The sequence below is a fragment of the Apodemus sylvaticus genome, chromosome X (genome assembly GCF_947179515.1).
Source record: "Apodemus sylvaticus chromosome X, mApoSyl1.1, whole genome shotgun sequence".
Taxonomy (NCBI): domain Eukaryota; kingdom Metazoa; phylum Chordata; class Mammalia; order Rodentia; family Muridae; genus Apodemus; species Apodemus sylvaticus.
The window spans coordinates 68,663,654-68,683,777 of record NC_067495.1 but is presented as its reverse complement, the minus strand read 5'-3'; the positions used below and the strand labels follow the sequence as shown (position 1 = coordinate 68,683,777).

Here is a 20,124-nt window from a genome sequence, read left to right as displayed (position 1 = left end):
ACTTCTTTCAGCCAGGCAGTGGTGGTGCACACCTTTAATCCCAGCACTTGGGAGGCAGAGGCAGGCAGATTTCTGAGTTCCGAGGCCAGCCTGGTCTACAGAGTGAGTTCCAGGACAGCCAGGGCTACACAGAGAAACCCTGTCTCAAAAAAATTTTTTTTTTTTTTTTACTTCTTACATACTTAGTACAGAAAATCCCTGCTAGTTCATCAGTTCCTTAATTATTATCTCCAACATTTACCCTTACTGACTGGTTTTGTGTGGAAACGGATTTTGTCTTTAAATATTTTTCCTTGCATCAGTTTACTTTGTCATAGCGGATACTAGAATCATTGGGTAGTGTGTGCCAGAAACTAATGGAGTGCTCCTTCCAGTCCCCCTTATCTCTCTAAGCAGGGCGTCACTGTTTCTCAGGCCAGCTTTGAATTAACTGTGTATCCCAGTCTAAACTAAAGATAGTTCTGTCTCAGCCTCCCTAGTGTTAGGATTCTATCAGACCACAGGAGGTTAATCTGTATTTTCTTTACTCTTAATCCCTTATCACTTCAAATTCCAATTAACATAATTATTTACTTTGAGGCCAGGTGACTCTGCCCCTGCATATACACAGTAAATACATAATTAAAAATAATCCTGTACAAGGTAATTTCTTACCTTAAATTTTTATGAATGTGTGGCGTTTTCTCTCTTAATTGCATCCAAATTTACAGTTTCAGTGATCGCTGGTATAATTATGTCACTTGCCTTTTGAATACAACAGAGAAATATTATCACATGACTTTTATAAAAATGCTTTGAAGTCATACAGTAGTCATTTTTAATACTGGTATGATTGAGAAAAATATAAACTATCTCCTAGGTCACTGTAAGGATTAAATGAGTTACAGCAGGTAAAATATGTGATAATGGCTTGGTAAAGCTTAGCTGTTAATTATATTATATTGAACTATAAAAATTACTATTACACTAAGCACCTTACAATGATTTCCTGAGGTTTTATATTTCTTTTATCTATTTCTTTCATATACTGATTATACCAAAGATACACATAGCATTTTACACTTCTCTTCTGTTGTTATTAATTACTGAATAGAAGAAATGGGCAAAAAGAGTTACTAGGGATATGTTAAGTTTATGTTTACGAAATTGAATTTTATGCCCAATGTGCTCCCTGAGTCAGAAAAAACAAACTCCCACTATAGCCATACATTTATGTGAACCTTCAAATTTGAGTATTTCAACGCAAATAATGTATACAATTCAAAGAGTATTTGTTTTCCCTTCAGGTTTTGTTTTTATGAATTCTGTTCAAAGTAACATCCCGAGAACAGGATGTTAAGAGAAATTGGGGAAGTAAACCAGTTTACTCAACTGTCAATTATTATATGAATCCTTTGATCACTGAAGATTTACCTACCCAAAACAGCAAGTCAGAGCTGTGCTAAGAGTTAAAGTTATACATTAAAACAATTGTAGTCTCAAAACAGTGGGAAAAGACTTTGTAAACTGGAGTGGTGATTCATGCCTGCCATGTGCACACCAGGGAAGCTGAGGCAGGAAAATTGACATGGAATTCCAGGCGAGCTTTGGATAGATACATAGAATAATACTTCAAAGACAAACCAAACTATCATTTCTATTCAAATTTCAATGAATAGTTAAGAACTTTAAAAATGTTTTGGCAGAATTTCAAAACATAGTTCCAACTTATCCTACAGGAGTGGAGAAGATACAGCTTATTGACCATTTCAGAAGGGGAAAACAGCCTCGTGGTTAAAGTGTAAACTTAGCCCCCAATGTTTATCAGAATCGAGGGGGATACTTTAAGTAGTTTTCTATAAGAATATTATTCCCTTGCTCCAGTCATCAGGAAAGCACAATACTTAAATGAAAGTTTCTCCTTTGAAAACAAAACCTTGTAGTAGCTAGCGACTTTTTCTTGGGGTAGAGAAAAAACAAACAAACCAAATCCTTTCGGTGACCCAAGGTAAGCTAGATCAAGTCAGTTCCTCGTAAGTTTCTCTTGATCACATCTGGAGAAGGGTTCCCTCACCGGAAAGGGTCCGATTGCCCTTACACAGGAAGGGTAAGCAACTCCGGAGCTCTGGGACGCCAACACCACCACAGAGTTTGACAAAGGTTGCCAGAGCGTCTGCCTGCCTTTAGAGCCTCTTCCTTGTTCTCTGGGCAGTAACTAGGCAACCCCAGGCTGGTTTAAGCGGCTGGAACCAGGCGGCCGCCTTAGTGCCCCTGGCGGCCAGCCTGGAGCTCTGCAAGGGGCTCCCTCTCCTCCCCCTCCCTTTCTATGACTCCACCCCCCTTTCCCCCGCCCACCCCTCGGCTACTTCAGCTCCTCCCTCTCCTTCTCTCTTGCTCTCCTTCCTCCTCCGCCTCCTCAGCTCTTGGGCTAGAATATCTATGGGTCGAAACGTGATGCGATGAATCCGAGAGAGACCGAAACTGGGACGAAGAGTGCGGCGGAAGCGGCGGGACTCCCAAGCATGGGGGCTTCACCACAATAGAGGCAGCGCCCCCACCCGCCCCCGCCAGCCCTCCGGAGCGAAGCCCCCAAACCCCCTCGGGAAAAGGATGGCGGCGGCACCTACCCAGATCGAAGCCGGTGGGTAGCTGAACCAGGGGCTAAAGGGATGGGGGCTTTGCGCGACTGCTGTCAGAATTTTTTTAAAAAGCTTGTATCTCTCTTCCTTGCCTCTCTCTCAACGTCTCTCCCCCCACCCCCACCCCTTCTTTAGAGCTGTATTACCTGATCGCAAGGTTTTTGCAGTCCGGACCTTGTAACAAATCTGCTCAGGTGAGAGGGAAAGGATATCTGGGAGTGTTGGGGAATGGTCCCATTGGGGAAATTGAGGCACGGGGTGAGCAGTGCAGTTGGAGGGTGAGGGAAAGGCCGGCCGCGATTACTCCTACAGTCAGCGGCTGTGTTGGAAGTGGGGAGGGAGGAATGGGTTGGCGCCCCAATCTTCTCACATCCCTGTGTCTCTCTTCTCCAGGTGCTAGTGCAAGAGCTCGAAGAGCATCAGGTATGGACCCCTTTTGGGAAGAGGTGGGGAGGGCTGGGGAGAACCTGGAGGAAGGGTAAGGTAGGTCAGGGGCCGAGGGCAGGGGCCCGGAGGGAACCTTCGAGCAGGACACTTGGGGCTGTTGTCATTTGGGGTGAACCGGGTTCTCTGCTTAGAAGGGGCGGACAACGCAGTGGTCTAAACTCGCAGCCTTTTATTCCTGCGGGAGGTGTTTTTTCAGGATTTCCTTCCCTTTGGCCTGCCCCCCACCCCCAACCCCCGGCACGGCGGCAGTAGCTGTCGGGACTGGAGAAATGAAAATGCTAAAGGGTCTAGGACTAGGCTCCAGGCTGGGTGCTGCTGCTGAGGAGCAGAGGCTTTTCCTTCACACTTCCCCCCCTTTTCTTTTCCTCCGGCCCCCAGCTGATTCCGCGCCGCTTAGACTGGGAAGGGAAAGAGCACCGAAGAAGCTTCGAGGATCTGGTTAGTAAACTTTTCGTTTCAACTTAGCCCAACTCTTTCTCCACTCCCTCCCCACCTTGTGCCCCCAACCCGCCCCTGGCCCTTCAGCTCTCAGAGCTCCCCAGCCTGCTGTTCGGTGTTCGAAGGACTGCCCCTTCCCCCTCCCAGCGTGTCGGAAAGGGTACCTTGCCCTCCTCTAGCCTTGCTTGTTTTCACCCCAAAACTTTGAAGAATGTGAGTTGGTTTTCAGAGGTTCTGTGTTGTGCATTATGACTGTGTTACAAACATCGGAGAAGGCCCATTGTAGGGGGATAAGGGACAGAAACCAGGGGGTTATCTTGGGGCACGTACCAAGGACTGACGCTGGCCAATGACAGCGTTGGTAACAGCCCGGAGTTCCGGATTAGTGGAAGAAAACTGGTTTCTGGTTGGTCCTGGCTTGAAATACGGGAACTGAGGCCAGGCTTGGGTGTTTTTTTTTCCTAGCTCTCTCTCTCTCTCTCTCTCTTTCTCTCTCTCTCTCTCTCTCTCTCTCTCTCTCTCTCTCTCTCTCTTCTTTCTTTCTTTTTTTCTCTTTAGAGAGGAGGGGAGAAGGGACTCAGAAGGGGAACTGACTCATAAGTGAGGAAAACTACACAAATAAAAATACTAAGGACTACTGAGTGAATTCTAAATTTGTCTTCTTTAGATAATGGACTGCTGAATAAAAATATTGTTATATATATCCAATCTTAGAAAATAGCTAATTAATTCATCAGTAAATGGCATTTGTACAAATACATTTTTTACTAAACAAGAACTATGTATTATTACCTTTTGGGATTAGGTGAACAGGATTTTGGGATTAGGAGACAACAATGGGAATTTTTAAAAAATAGAATATACTTTAGTTAAGTCTTGGATTGACTCTTGTTTCTCCTGCAAATATAATTGTCAATGTTTAAGTGCACTTTCTGCTCTTCACTGAGACAAAAAGGTGATCTTTTATATGTGGAAAAAGAGATTCTACTCTTAGCCACAGAATGAGTTGTATGATAAAAGGAGGGAAAATAAAACCTAAATTGAGCTCTCTTTCCTCCAAATGAGATCCAAATGAGGAAAACCACACAAAGTGCACAAAAAGTTGGAAGAGTAGTAGACTAAGGTAGAGTAAATAAAAAAAAATATTGAAAGTTTGATTGTCAGTAGAAAATTGCTGTGATACTCATTTTGAAAACTTTGTGTATTATATTACAAAAGTGAAGCCACATTATTACAGAGGCTACTGACATTTTCCTAATGGCTTGAAAATCCAAACATGGTTTACTTTTAATGAGTGAATGCCACCACTAGTATTGTTATTGGTAATTTCTCAGATGGGTATAAATTATTTTTGAATACCTGTTATTACCTTTCAGCCGAAGTTTTGTTGTTCTTTTTTCTGTTGCTAGACATAAATTCTACTTGTTCCACAGAAAGCAAATTTGAAGTATTCAGTAATACATGTGTTAGCATTGAATAACTGATACATGTTTGAACATAGTTTTAATATCTGGGTGTATAGGCAATTGTTTTTTACTGTTTTCCTTTTCCAGTTTATATATATGTGTATGCAGGTAGATCACTTTTAAGCAAGTGGCAAAAGGAAACTTAAAACTATATATATAAAACAAACTTGATAGAAAATCGAGTAATTAATAATGGTCTCCTCACCACACAGTTTAAAATGTGGTTTTCTAGTAATTTTCTTAAACAGTAAAGGCAAATCTTTACACAATTATGATCAATGTCCATTTTTTGTTTTATATTTTTCTGACAGTACTTTTGCATGACTAGTGTTCTTTGAATAGCCATCATGGTAATGGTAAGAATAAGAATTAGTTGTATTTTAGGTATTATTTGTCTTAAATTTTCAGTTGGTCATTGTGAGTTAATTTTACCTTTCCCTAATATTTGTGCATAAATAGGGGATCGTTTTCTGCTGCCTTCTTCTCCAAAAGTCTCCTGGACTTATGGATTTATGAATGAGGTCAAAGTAGCTCATGAGTTTTCTAGGTTTTGCCCCATATTGAAGATCACTCTCCAGATGTGTACTAATGTCTAATGCCAAGGGCATCTAGTGACAGTGTGAGGGTTTATAGTCTTAAAATCATTTAAAATAGTTTTAATATGTGATAGTAGTATTGAGTTGATTTAAAATAGACTTTTATTAGCAGTAAGGCTTACTTAATCCTTAACAATTATTTTTATTTATGTTTTCTTTTTTGGTTTTTTGAGTCAGGGTTTCTCTGTGTAGCCCTGGCTATCCTGGAACTCACTCTGGTTGGTCTCGAACTCAGAAATCCACCTGCCTCTGCCTCCCACGTGCTGGGATTAAAGGCGTTCACCACCATTGCCCGGCAACAATTATTTTTTAATTATTGTTAATATACTTATCCATTTCTATGGATTTGATTTTACTCTCTTGTGTATTTTTTGTTTTGTTACTGTGTTTGAGACAGAGTCACATACTATTATGTAGGCTGACCTGGAGCTCATTATGTAGTCCAGGCTTGCCTCAAACTCGAAGCAACCTCCTGTTCAGCCTGAGAAATTCTGGGATTATAGGTATGACCTACCTTATGGTTATTTTTTTTTAATTGGGTTGGTATTATTATACAAGGTTTTATAATTTAGCCAAGGCTGGCTTATGAATTTGTAATTTTCTATAAAGAATTTGTGATTCTCTGGGAGCGTCAAACTCAATGTTCCTTATTCCTTGGCCTTACTAGCAGGCACATGCTACCACGTGCTTGGCTACATTCCCTCTCTCTCCCTCCCCCCTCTCTCTTTCTCTCTTTCTCTCTTTCTCTCTTTCTCTCTCTCTCTCTCTCTCTCTCTCTCTCTCTCTCTCTCACACACACACACACACACACACAATGGAACTGAGGATCTTGTGTATAAACTACATTCTAAGATCTGTCTTCTACATTTCACGTTTTTATGTACAGAGAATTTTTTTATTATGTTTGACTGTATATAATGCATGATAAATGGTGTACCCTTGCTTTTTTACATAGCCTTTTTTCTTAGATATATTCTTTTTTCACATAACTTTTTATATTATAGCCTTTTTTTGTTCATTTTCTGTGTTTGCCTTGTTGACATTTTTCACCCATGGAATTGAAAGTACTAGTTAGCAACTGTATTAGAATGGCGTGGACTGTATTACCCTTGTTTGATATGCAAAATATATAAGGCAATATTAAAATAAATTTATCAAAGTTAATGTTCAGAAGAGCGTATATGATGATTAGTGTCTTTAAAAAGAATACCTGCCATGCCTTTAATCCCAGCACTTGGGAGGCAGAGGCAGGCGGATTTCTGAGTTCGAGGCCAGCCTGGTCTACTACAGAGTGAGTTCCAGGACAGTCAGGGCTACACAGAGAAACCTTGTCTCGAAAAACCAAAAAAAAAAAAAAAAAAAAAAAAAAGAGTACCTACATTTATGAAGGTACATTTTTATCATTCTAAGAGTCTTTTTACAAAATATTCAGGCTTTAAAAGGTTTTTGACAGTATTTCAGATTGAACCACGTGCATCATACCTACAAGGCAAGCACTATGACTGAACCACAGCACTAGCTCTTTTAAGAGTGTTTTCATATTGTCATTTGATTCATACCAACTACTTTAAAACAATATATTAGCATTCCAGACATACCTATATTCTTCTCTTACCTTACCTAACTTTCGTCTAATTACTAACAATAGCTTAAATTAGCTACTTCAATAACAGACAAACTTGAGTGCTGGTAGCATAGTTATTGCATGCGTAAGTGTGGACGATGAATTCAAGCAAAGCAATCTCTGCTTTGCTGCAGTATCTTTAATGTTATGCTACTGCCCTGCATTGAGTTTGAGGAGCACATTTTAGATTTCACATGCTTCCTTCTATGTTCTATTCGTCCTATGACTGTGGGTCACAGTACAGTTTAGAATTCATGTTTCTCTTATCAACAATGTGTATGTGGCTTTAGTAAAGTCAAGTTAGCACTTACCTAGATTTGGATGTAGGAAACATAATTCAGTGATTAAAATTGTTCTGGTAGTTTCTTTGAGAATTCTGGGAAAAAAATTGTTATACAAGTGAGCTGGTATTGTAAGTGCAGAGAGTGGATGACAGGAGGGAGGTAAGAATTTAGATTTCATGAATTCTGCATACAAAATTTTGTCTTGAAGTCATTCTCCCCCATAAGTATGAATTTATGAGGTGTGTGGGGAATATTGTGAGAATATGCATGTGAGTATATGAATTCATGTTTGTTTTCTGTACATGTGGAGGCCAGGGGTTGAAGGAGAATTTTCCTCAGTTGCTTTGTGCTTTTTTTTTCTTAGTAATCTCCACAGTAAAACTAATTGTACATATATTTTCAGGACTGATCATTTGGTATTGGATAACCAATATGTGTGCTCTTCCATGGGAAAGACTATTTCTCCCACTGTCAGCATTCCTTATTATTTTAAATAGAATCTCTTTTATATGTTTTGATAATTTCATACATGTAAACAAAGTGTAATGGTACTAACCACTGGCTACAACTTATTTTTTGAGACAGTATCTCTCACTGAATCTGATATTTTATTTGGTACAGTAGCTGCTCAGTAAACCTCAGGGATCCTCCTGTGTCCACATGCTTATGGCTAGGATTCCAAGCCCACATTGCCTTGCCCATGGCTGCTGAGGAGCCCAACTAAGTTCCTCATGGTTGTGCTGCAAGCTTATGACCCACTGAGCCATTTCCCAGCCTGCCTGAAATCATCTTCCTTGTTCTTTCACATGACTGGTAGAAAATAGTTTTTGTGTTTGTTTGTTTGTTTAACAGTCATTGCTTACTAGATGCTTAGTAACCTTTTTGGTAACAAATAGTAATTTAAAGGCAATTTATCATTTCGTGTACATTCATGAGCACTATATTTGTGTATACACACACATAAAGAGTTTATTTAATTTGTCAAATGACAAATCCCCTTCAGTATATTCTCTCAGTTGAGCAACTTCTAGAAGACAGATGTATTCTCTGAACTCTTCTTGATTTTTATCTAGCCCTTTTCGAAGTCTTCCTCCCCTTCTCCCTCCTTTTTTTTCTTTGTTGTTTTTAGGCAGAGTTTCACTGTAGCTGTTGATGTGCTGGAACTTGCTTCTTGCTCTGGTAGACCAGACCAGACTGGCCTGGAACTCACTAAGATCTGCCTGCCTCTGCATTTGGAGTGCTGGGAATAAAGGTTTAGGCAACCATGTGTTCACCCAGTTTAAGCACTTCTTGAAGTGGGGTAACTTAGAGAATGCTTGAACCTAGGAGGGTTGTTTGAGGTTTCTTTTTCCCAGGGAAATCTTTAAACCAGTAGAAAGAAAAGGAAAGGCGATTAATACTGATTAACTTTCGGAAAGAAGAGTAGTAGGGAGTCTGAACTTCTTGCAGTCCATTCTACCTTGTGTAGCCAGACATGGTGGCAGCACTTTTAATCCCAGCACTCAGGGGGGCAGAGACAGGTGGATCTGGTCTACAAAGCAAGTTCCAGAACAGCCAGGGTTGTTACACAGAGAAGTTCTGTCTGGAAAAACAAACAAAAAATGCTCTGACTAAAGAAGGACCTGCTGCTCTTTCCGTTTCTGAATAACTATTCCCTCTTTTATATTCAGTAATACATTTTGCATAATTGTTTGAAAACCAGACACTTCTGTTTCTGTAAAGTTGCTGAAAATTTTAAGATGTGAGTTTTTGATTCAATCCTAACTTTTAAGTAAATCTAAAACATTAATTAGAGAACACTTATTTATGAGACACAGTTCTTACCTCTAGGGAAAATTATTTTATTTTTGCTTTTTTTGTTTGTTTGTTTGTTTGTTTGTTTGTTTTTTTCCCGAGACAGGGTTTCTCTGTGTAGCCCTGACTGTCCTGGAACTCACTCTGTAGACCAGGCTGGCCTCGAACTCAGAAATCTGCCTGCCTATGCCTCCAAAGTACTGGGATTAAAGGCGTGGACCACCACTGCCCGGCCCAGGAGCACTTATTGTATTGATTTTAGTTAGACTTTACAAATATCCTTACCCACTTATTCTTTGGCTGATTTATTCAGTATTTATTTGGCTGTTCATGCTAGGCACTTTTCTGAGTGCTAGGAATAGAGCAGCAAACAAACCATATGATGCAGTTTATGAGTGTTTTCTTTGCATGCTAATATTGTGCAGCACATGTGTGCCTGGTACCTGATAAGGCACCAGAAGAGGGCCTTTAATCCCTGAGCCTGGGGTTTCAGATGATTTTGTGAGCCACCATGTGGGTACTGGGAATGGAGCCCAGGTCCTCTGGAAGAGCAGGAAGTCAGTACTTTTAACTGCTGAGCATCTCACCACCATAGCCATTTCTCTAGCTCCTGGTAGTGTTATGCTTTTAATTCCAGAATGAAGGAGGCAGTGGCAGGTGGAGGGCTGAGTTCGATGCCAACATAGTGATTTCCAGGAATGGCTAAGACTATGCAGAGAAACCCTTGAAAAACAAAAACAAAAAACAAAAGATGAGAAAGACAAGTTACCAGGACGTTTGACTTTAGGACTTGGTTATCTGTCATTTGGTTTGCATAAGAACATGAATTAGATTGTCCCTTTTAAAGAAACTAATGGTATATAGGGAAAACAATTCTGATTTACCTTACACACATATGTGTATCGTATAGGGGACAATGTGTTGAGTGGTTAGTTGATATAAGTAACTTACTCTTATGGGATCTAGATTTTTTTAATTTATTTATTTTTTTTTTACAGTCCAGACTTTATCCCCCTTCCGGTCCACCCTCAGACTGTTCCACATCCCATAACTCCTCCCCCTACCCCCCTCTCCAAGAGGATATCCTCACTTTCCCATAGCCACCCCTCCAGATTTCCCCACTCCCTGGGGTCTCAAGTCTCTTGAAGGTTATTAGGTGCATCTTCTCTGACTGAGTCCAGACCCGGCAATCCTCTGCTGTATATGTGTTGGGGTCATTGAGAGAATTTTTCCCTTTGAATTTGTTTTTCTTTTGAGAAAGAGCCTCCCTTTGTTGCTCAGGCTAGCCTGAAGCTCACGTTAGTCTCCAAAGCAGTATGTGGTGCTTTTTGGTTTTAAACTAGTGGTCATTCTCTTGCTTCAGGTTTCTAGTCCTGGAATTTTAGGCATGTGACACCTTCCTGTGTTGATAGCTTAGGTTCTTCTCTCTTCTTTAAGACAAGATCTCACTCTGCATTCTTAGCCCGTCTGGATTCAAAAGAGCAGACATCTGCCTGCCTTGACCAGGCCAGCGTGCTCTATAGAGTGAGTTCCAGGACAGCCATGGCTATACAGAGAAACCCTGTCTCAGAAAGCCAAAAAAACAAAACAAAACAAAACAAAAACCTCAAAAACTAAGTAGGTTTTTTCCTATGTTCTATTTTTTTCTGTTTAGGTGGCAGCCAATGCACACATTCCTCCAGACTACCTCCTTAAGATTTGTGAGAGGATTGGCCCTTTATTAGATAAGGAGATCCCTCAGAGTGTTCCTGGGGTACAGACATTACTAGGTGTCGGTCGGCAGTCTCTGTTACGGGATGCCAAAGGTAAGCTTTTTTTTTTTTTAAAAGATATGTAATACTATTACAGAGGAAGATTCAGAGATCAATGTAGTTTCAAATGAATAATCACATGCCTTTAAAAATACCCACTTTGTTTTAGTTTTATTAACTTACTGAATTTTGATGATTTTCTAAATGTACAAGTAAATTTCTAAAGGTGTCAAATGAAGTTCATTTGTGTCAACTACTAGAAAAAACATTTTTCTTTTTTCCCCTTCAATAACTTTTGGTGTTTTTATGTAGACTGTAAAAGTACACTATGGCGTGGATCTGCTTTTGCAGCTCTCCACAGAGGCAGACCTCCAGAACTACCTGTAAATTATGTGAAACCTCCAAATGTGGGTAAGTAATAGCATGCAAGTTAAAAGCTTATTCTTAATTCATTCTTGAACTCATTTGATAGCCAAAAGTAGGCACTGAAATTGAATTTGAAGTATAAACGAACTGTTTACATTCTTAGAGTACACTTTTTTTTTTTTTGTAGAATACACTTTTTGAAGATTGATTTTTATGTATGTGTGTATATGTATGGCTTTGGGCATGTGTATGCTGTATATATTGTATACTTTTTTCTTGGTTTTTTGAGACAAGGTTTCTCTGTGTAGCCCTGGCTGTTCTGGAACTCACCCTTTAGACCAGGCTAGCATCGAACTCAGAAAGCCCCCTGCCTCTGCCTCCCAGAGTGCTGGGATTACAGACGTGCGCCACCACCTCCTGGCTACTGTATACTTATAAGAGCCATAGGCAGGCCCAAAGAGAGTGTTGGATTCTGCCAAGGAGGAGCTACAAGCATTTGGGTGTTGGGAACTGATTTCAGGTCCTGTGGAAGAGCAAGCATTCTTTAACCACAGTTATTTCCAGCCTTGTTCTTTTTTTCTTCCCTCCCTCCCAGACAGGGTTTCTCTGTGTAGCCCTGGCTGTCCTGGAACTTATTCTGTAGACCAGGGTGGCCTCAAACTCAGAAATCCGCCTGCCTCTGCCTTCCAAGTGCAGGGATTAAAGGCGTGGGCTACCACTGCCCAGCTTCTAGCCTAGTTCTTTTTTTTTTTTTCCCTAGCCTAGTTCTTAATGGGACAATATACTTTAAAAATGACATCTATTTATTTATTTATTTATCTATTTATTTATGTATTTATTATGGTGTTGTGTGTATATGTATGTATGCATGTATGTATGCACGTGTGCGTGTGTATACATGCAACTGCACAAATGTGGAAGTCAGAATACAACTTGGAGACTTTTCTTCTACCTGGGTCTCAGGAATCACATTCAGGTCAGCAGGTTTGGCTTCCGGTGTCTTTAGACACTGAGCAATCTCATGGACCTCGGGGCTATATTTTAAAAGTCATTTTCTCCTTAAACCAAACTTAATCCTCATTTTGTAAAAGGCGATCTATTTGGTCCATTTCACTTCTTCCTTGGCAGAAATTTGGTTCCTTTTTGAGCCAGGAGTTTCTGCTGGCCTCTAATCCACTGTAGTAGGGGCTGATTCTGAACTCCTGATAACTTCTGCTCCCACTTCACAGATACTGGGATTGCAGTGGTTTACTACCATACCCTGCCTCAGGAACATTTTTGAACATAGAATACAAGGAGTTTAGACCATTGGGTTTCTATTTCCATGACTCTGTATTGAGTTTCCGCAAAACTTTATAGGGAATTGAGCTTTCAGAAGGAAATAAATGTATGTTCTGTTTATTTTTCATTGCCAAGTTTATAATTATGTTGTATATTTTATATCAGTCATCTTTCTATTTATTTTTGTTGTTTTGTGACACAGTCTTCCTGTTTCCCATACTGGATTAGAATTCACTGTTTAACCAGGCAGTCCTCTTAACTTGCTGCTCCAGTCTTGGATTTAAAGGCACGGACCACTACACTTTATTTTTTAAGACAAAATATCACCATTCCTAGTTGTAGTTTACTGAAATTCACATGTTCCTAGTCATTCTTTGGCCAAATAATTTTGCAGAATTATTAGCTACTAGTGGCAACCAAGATGATAGATCTAGTTCTAAACCATTTTGACTAAAGCTAACCATTCCCATGTGCTTATAAAACCAAGGTGCTGGAATGTCATTCTGTTTCCATAGAAAAAATTATGTATTTTTCTATAGTTCCTAGTGCTTGCACACTATGCTCTCATTTTGAATGAATAAATTTCAAATCAAAAGATAAGAACACTTTTTGTTGTTGGCTCTTAACAGATTTTCGAGATAAGGTCTCACCGAACACAGAGAGTAGCCTGCTTCTCCCTTCCAAGTATTGGGATTGAAAGTGTTTAGCAGCTTGTGTATGGCTTGTTGGCTTTTTTAGTCAAGGTCTCATGCTCAGCTTGGCCTCATGGTAATCTTTTGTTTAAGCCTCTCCAAATGTTGGGACTACAGACATATGCTTCTATGCCTGGTTTATGAAAAAATTCTCAAAAGGAACACTATTATATACAATAAGTTAATAGTACTTATTAACCTTCAGAGGTTAAATAAATTGAGGGTAGAGATGATTTTAAAGGATTAAACATGAAGCTTAGTAAGAGAAATTGGATACTTAGGAGTACATTGCTAACAGTACTCCTTTAGAGCTGTCATGTTACTTAGTTAGGTCTTACTGGATTTGTTTTGCTAATACTTTTTTTTTGCTTTGTCAGGGATAACTTATATACTAGAAATTTTAATTTTAAATTTTGACTTGAAGGTTTTTTCCCCTCATGAATTTATTTACTTTCAAAAGTATATGTAGTTCATAGAGATCCTCCTACCTCTCCATTCAGAGTGCTAGGATTCAAGGTGTGTGACACTGTGCCAGACTTTAAATTCCTTCAGTTACGTTTAGCCAGTGGTGGATTTGGTGGTGGTGGTGGTGATGGTGGTGGTGGTGGTGGTGGTGGTGGTGACTGCGTCGTCGTCGTCGTCGTTGTTGTCGTCTTCGTCAGTGGTGGTGCCTGCCTCAAATCTCAGGAGTTAGGAGGCAGAGGCAGAGGCAGGAGGATCTCTATGACTTTGAGGCCAGCCTGGTTTACAGAGCATGTTCCAGGACATCCAGGGATACACAGGGTTCTGTCTTTGAAAATCCCTTTGAATCCCTTGGAAAGGAGTTTAAGTTAGCTAAGTAACTTTCGTACATCCAGGGCATCAGTTTACTTTGTTCTTTCTCCTTTCGCATTCCCCTACTCTTTCTGCCAGCCTCATTTTCAACAGTTATTTTTCTCTTTTCATTTTGTTTATTTAGAGACAGGTTCTCACTATATACCTCTGATGAGTGCTCTGAAACTCCCTATGCAGAGATCATCTACCTCTCGTTCCCAGTTGCTGGAATTAAAGGCAGATGCCACTGAGCCTAGGTCTTCCTCCCTCCCTCCCTCCTTCCCTCCCTCCCTCCCTTCCTTCCTTCCTTCCTTTAATGAGATAAGATCTTATTGTGTAGCTCAGGCCAGCCCCCAATTTACCGTCCTCTTTAGCATTCCTAGTAGGGTAATTACTGGCATTTGTCATAATTGACTGGCTCTTATCTTTCTTTTTGTAGTCTTGATGGAACTTAATGCTTCATGTACTATATAGGTAACTGTTCCACCTCTAAGCCACAGACCTGACCCTTCTTCATTTTGCTTTGTTATTATTGCTGAGACGCAATATCCCCTTCTGGCCCAGGTTGGTCTTAAACTCACTGGGGTCCTTCTTTTGCTTGAGTGTTGAGATTACATTGTTGAGATTGCAAATGTGTATTTAAACTAGGCATATACTTTTAGGATTACAGGAAGTTTGTTGCTCTTTCAATAATTGCTTACTAATTAGAGAATTGTAATTTAAAATCTGAAAATCTGCCTTGTATTTGGAGATGAGTTTAGACACAGTTGAGTCTGTTTTCACATAGAACACACTAGTCAAGTTTAAGAGATATAAATGAGCTCTAGATTAGCCAGGGCTCTATAGTGAGACTGTCTCAAAAAGGAAAACAAAGGGAAGTAAAGATTCCAAACATTTCTAGGGAAAATATCTGGGAAACTGGGTATAGATTCTCTGTTTGCAGCATAGAAACCTGAAAAAAAATCCAGAGAACTCATAATTGGCCAAAGGTTGCTTTTCTTCCTATTTTGTTTTTATTATCATATCATGTATCATGGTCAAGTATTAATAATAATAATAATAATAATATATTACTATTTCAAATACCCTTACTGAGTTGCAAAATAGATAATTAGCTATATTACATGACACTGTTTCTCTTTGTAACTCTGACAGTCCTGGAACTGTATATAGACCAGGCTGGCCTTTGCCTCCCAAGTACTGGGATTAAATATGTGTGCCATATGGCTAGCTATATCACTTTTTAGAATATGTTTATCTATCAATCACTCATCTATCTTCTGTTTATTTTGTAATGTGGGAATGAAGCTAAGGCCTTGTAGATATTAGGTAAGCTCTCTGCCATTGAGCTATGTCAGAAGCTATCTTTATTTTTCTACTTACCATTTCTTTTTTTAAAATTTTTTTTTAGTGTCAGCCAACTTTTTTTATTAATTCGATATATTTTTTATTTGCATTTCAAATGATTTCCCCTTTTCTAGCCCCCCACTCCCCGAAAGTCCCATAAGCCCTCTTCTCTCCCCCTGTCCTCCCACCCACCCCTTCCCACTCTCCCCTTTCCTAGCTTCCCCACCCAAAACCCCCTATCCCATCCCCCTCCCCCTGCTTACCAACTTACCCACTTCTGCTTCCCTGACTTGGCGTTCTCCTATACTGGGGCATCCAGCCTTCTCAGAACCAAGGGCCTTCCCTCCCTTTGATGTCCAACAAGGCCATCCTCTGCTACATATGCAACCGGAGCCATGGGTCCCTCCATGTGTACTCTTTGGTTGGTGGTTAAGTCCCTGGAATTACTGGTTGGTTCATATTGTTGTTTCTCCTATGGGGCTGACAGCTCCTTCAGCTCCTTGGGTCCTTTCTCTAGCTCCTCCATTGGGGACCTTGTGTTCAGTCCAATGGTTTCCTGAGAGCATCCACCTCTGTATTTGTCAGGTCCTGGCAGAGGCTCTCAGGAGACAGCTACATCAGGCTCCTGTCAGCAAATACTTGTTGGCATTCACCTTATACTGTCTGGGTTTAGTGTCTCCAGATGGGATGGATCCTTAAGTGGGGCAGCCTCTGGATGGTCTTTCCTTCAGTCTCTCCCCCACACTTTGTCTCTGTATCTCCTCCCATGGGTATTTTGTCTCCCCTTCTAAGAAGGACCAAAGTATCCATACTTCGGTCTTGCTTCTTGAGCTTTAATTGATCTGTGAATTATACCTTGGGTATTCTGAGCTTTTGGGCTTATATCCACTTATCAGTGAGTGCATATCATGGGTGTTCTTTTGTGATTGGGTTACCTCACTCAGGATGATATTTTCCAGTTCCAGCCATTTGCCTAGGAATTTCATGAATTCATTGTTTTTAATTGCTGAGTAGTGTTCCATTGTGTAAATGTAGTACGTCTTCTGTATTTATTCCTCTGTTGAGGGACATCTGAGTTCTTTCCAGCTTCTGGCTATTATAAATAAGGCTGCTATGAACATAATGAAGCATGTGTCCATATTACACATTGGAGAATGTGTCCTTATTACATATATGCCCACGAGTGGCATAGCTGGGTATTATGTCAAATTTTCTGAGGAACCGCCAAACTGATTTCCAGAGTGTACCAACAGAAACTATCTTTTAATATTTTGACTCTGAGATACTGTTTTGTTCCAGACTGGGCTGGCCTATTAGTTTGCTGTCTTCTGTCTAGGTTTTCTATGTAGATAGGATCAGAGCCCAGCTCTACCTATTTTTAAAGTCAAACATGTTAAGGTGCAATGATGCACAGTAAAATTCTCCCTTTTAAGCTGACTGGTTTACTGAATTTTATCAAACGTGTACATTAGTGTTACTTCCAGAATAATAAAGGATATGTTTTCATCATTTTCCAAATATATGTCTCACAAATCCTGAAAATGACTTAATCTCTTTTATGATTGTATCTTTGCTTTATAAGAATGTCATTTGAATTAAAACACACCCCATTCAGTTTTTTGTGTGTATCTTTTTCCTTTGTTTCTAATTTTTTTGTTGTTTTTTTTTTGTTTGTTTGTTTTTGGTTTTTAGAGACAAGGTCTCAACAATATAGGTCTTCCTGTCCTGGTAGAACTTACTGTGTAGAACAAGTTTGTCTTGTTTATTTATTCCCCTACCAGGAACTTGACTTTGAGTTCACTAAAAATCAGTCTGCCTTTGTCTTTCAAATACTGGGGCTAATGTTGTGTACCACCACACTGAGCCAACAGATCTGTTTTTTTTTTTTTTTCAGGTAAGGCCTTACTAGGTAGCTCAGATTCACCTAGAAATTTTTGTGGAGACCAGGCTATCCTTGAAGTACAGTGATCCTCCTGAGTAACTCCCAAAGACGGGTTTATCAAATTCCTTTTAAATGAATGTTTTTTTGAGACTTAAGTCTTTTCGTATGAGCATCCTGCCTTTTTATTATCCAGTAGTATTGCATTGTACTGAAACATTACATTCTGTTTGTTTAGGTCCATTTGTTAGTGGACATTTGGGTTATTTCCAAAATTTGGCTAGTAGGAATAAAGCCACAAATGTTTTCATATGGAAATATTCATGTACATGGTTTCAATTTGGGAGGTAAATATGAAGTAGAGTTGGTGACTTGAATGCTAAGTACAAACTTAGAAGAAACTGTGGAACACTTTCAAAGAGTTAGTCCTATATTATTTCCACCAGTGATGCAGAGATTTGCAGTTGCTTTATATCTTCAACGGTTTTGTGTATGATTGGTTAATAGCTTTTTATGTGCATATTTGCCAGTTTCTTTATCTTCTTTATAATCTGTCCTGTGTTTATTTTTAAAATGGTTGGCCCTTTTCTTAATGAGTTCTTAATATATTTTGGCTACGATTTTTTTTTTTTATATTTTGGACCAATTTGTGATTACCTTTGCATTTTAAACAGTGGTTCAAAAGACAGTACATAGCTTTGTTTTAAAGTATATTTTGGGTTTTTTTTTGGGGGGGGGGTCTGGAAATTTCATATCTTAGAAATTGTACCCGAACATAAGGTCACAAGATTGACCTTTTTAAAGTTCTGGAATTTTGTTTTAAATTTTGTTCATTGTTTTTCCATTTTGCATTAATGTTATAATGGCTATGCAATTCAGTTTCGGTTCATACTTTTTTGCATGTTGAAATGTAATTGATTCAGGCCATCTTTTCTCTTAATCATTCATTTATCTCTCTTAATTATGTTGTATGACTACTCCAACTTAGTTCTTACTTTTTCAAAATTGTTCAATATTTCTTTTTTTTTTCTTTTCTTTTTTTCGAGACAGGGTTTTTCTGTATAGCTCTCTGGCTGTCTTGGAATTCACTCTGTAGACCAGTCTGTCCTCGAACTCAGAAATCCGCCTACCTCTGCCTCCCAAGTGCTGGGATTAAAGGCGTGTATCACCACTGCCTGGCTTGTTCCAATATTTCTTATACTTAGCCCTTATATAAATTCTACTACAAAGAAGCCTTGAGGATTTCCTTCAAATACTTTTGAATCTATGGTTTAATTTGTGGAATATTTTTATTTATTGGTAGAAAATAGAATTACAATTAACATTTATTATAATATTAACCTGTGATATTCAGTTACTAAATTTGGTGACCTTTAAAAAGACATGTTGAGATTGTTTATGTGGTTGATGACATCAACACAGATGATAGCTTTCCTTTTTCATCTCTTTGCCTTGTGTCTTCCACTCTTGCATTATGTAGTAGTTGGTTGAAGTAGCAAGCATGGATTTCCTTGCTTTGTTCCTTGTTTTAAGATTAAAACTAGAAAATTTTATCACTAAGTAGCATCACAGATGTTCTTATTTAATCAATTTGAAGACGTTACCTTCTATTCCTACATTTAAAAAATCATAAATGGTTTTTTGTAAAAAAAATCATGATTTTAAAAAATCATAAATGGATATATTCTCTTTTAATTTTATGTTCAGAATTTCATTGGTAATTTACATACACATATTTTAAGCAAGTACTTTATCACTGAGCTGTATTCCCAATCATTAGGGTGCATTTTTTGATTTGGGTCTCCTGTAATCTAGAGTAGGCATGTACACACTATAGCAGATGCTGGCTTCTGTTCCTCACAAGATTATTCTCCTGGATCCATCCTATGTTCTGCACTATGACTGGATTTATGTGGTACTTCAGGTTGAATCCGGAACTTGTTGCTTGCTAATTCTTCTCTTTTTTTTTTTTATTTTTATTTTTTGAGTTTTTGGAGAATTTAATAGAGTTTACTTTTATCATATTATTTGTTAATGACAGAAGTGTTTTTGCCAAATACAATACAGTTCTGACCATTGAGACATTTCTTTACTAGTCCCCAAGGTCAGAATTACATTGATATGCCGCAAAACACCTCTATAACACTTTATTTAAAACAGAAGACTATGATAAAAGTATAGTCTCTGAAATTGCCAAAGAATAAAAAAGAATTGGTATGATATGATCTTTAGAATTCAAACTATGAAAAATAGTTTGCATAAAAATATATAGAACTTACAAATAGAGTAGGGCAACCATGAGCCCCTGATCCTCCTACTGCCCCCTCTCAAGTGCTGAGATCATAGGCATACCAGACTGTTGGAGTGCTTAAGTGCACTTGTTCTTCTGAAAGGACCTGGGTTCAATTCCTAGTACCCACATGACAGCTTCAATTCTAGGGGATCTAACATCATTTTCAGGACTCTGTGGATATAAAGCCATGCATATGGGACACAGCACAAGACCCATACGCATAAATAAATTGAAAAAAAGAAAAATGCTGATCTCACCTGTGCTCTAAAACATGCTATACTGTCTATTGTCATGTTCTCCTCCTTTGAGCAGTTAATAAGTAATGATGCTTAGTAGTTTAATGAGATGGTAGTGAAGGAGCACATTGAAAGAATTTGGAAGTTAATACCCTGATAACATTTTCTATACTAATTAATATAACACTTTGATTATATG

General features: G+C 39.0%; 1 protein-coding gene and 1 long non-coding RNA gene across 2 annotated transcripts in view; one reads left to right on the top strand and one right to left on the bottom strand.

Moving 5' to 3' along the window:
* LOC127675685 (uncharacterized) overlaps positions 1-2,183 on the bottom strand; it is a 77,087-nt gene extending 74,904 nt beyond the window's left edge. Inside the window, exons 1-2 of the long non-coding RNA XR_007975506.1 lie at positions 1,966-2,183; positions 655-744 (exon numbers count right to left, since the gene is read on the bottom strand). This is a non-coding gene — a long non-coding RNA (uncharacterized LOC127675685). The remainder of the gene's footprint in view (positions 1-654; positions 745-1,965) is intronic.
* Positions 2,184-2,375: 192 nt separating this feature from the next.
* Positions 2,376-20,124, top strand: part of Brwd3 (bromodomain and WD repeat domain containing 3) — a 93,014-nt gene continuing 75,265 nt past the window's right edge. Inside the window, exons 1-6 of the mRNA XM_052170667.1 lie at positions 2,376-2,620; positions 2,754-2,812; positions 3,012-3,041; positions 3,444-3,503; positions 10,922-11,072; positions 11,331-11,429. Coding sequence (XP_052026627.1) covers positions 2,590-2,620; positions 2,754-2,812; positions 3,012-3,041; positions 3,444-3,503; positions 10,922-11,072; positions 11,331-11,429 — 430 coding nt within the window. The 5' untranslated portion in view covers positions 2,376-2,589. The remainder of the gene's footprint in view (positions 2,621-2,753; positions 2,813-3,011; positions 3,042-3,443; positions 3,504-10,921; positions 11,073-11,330; positions 11,430-20,124) is intronic.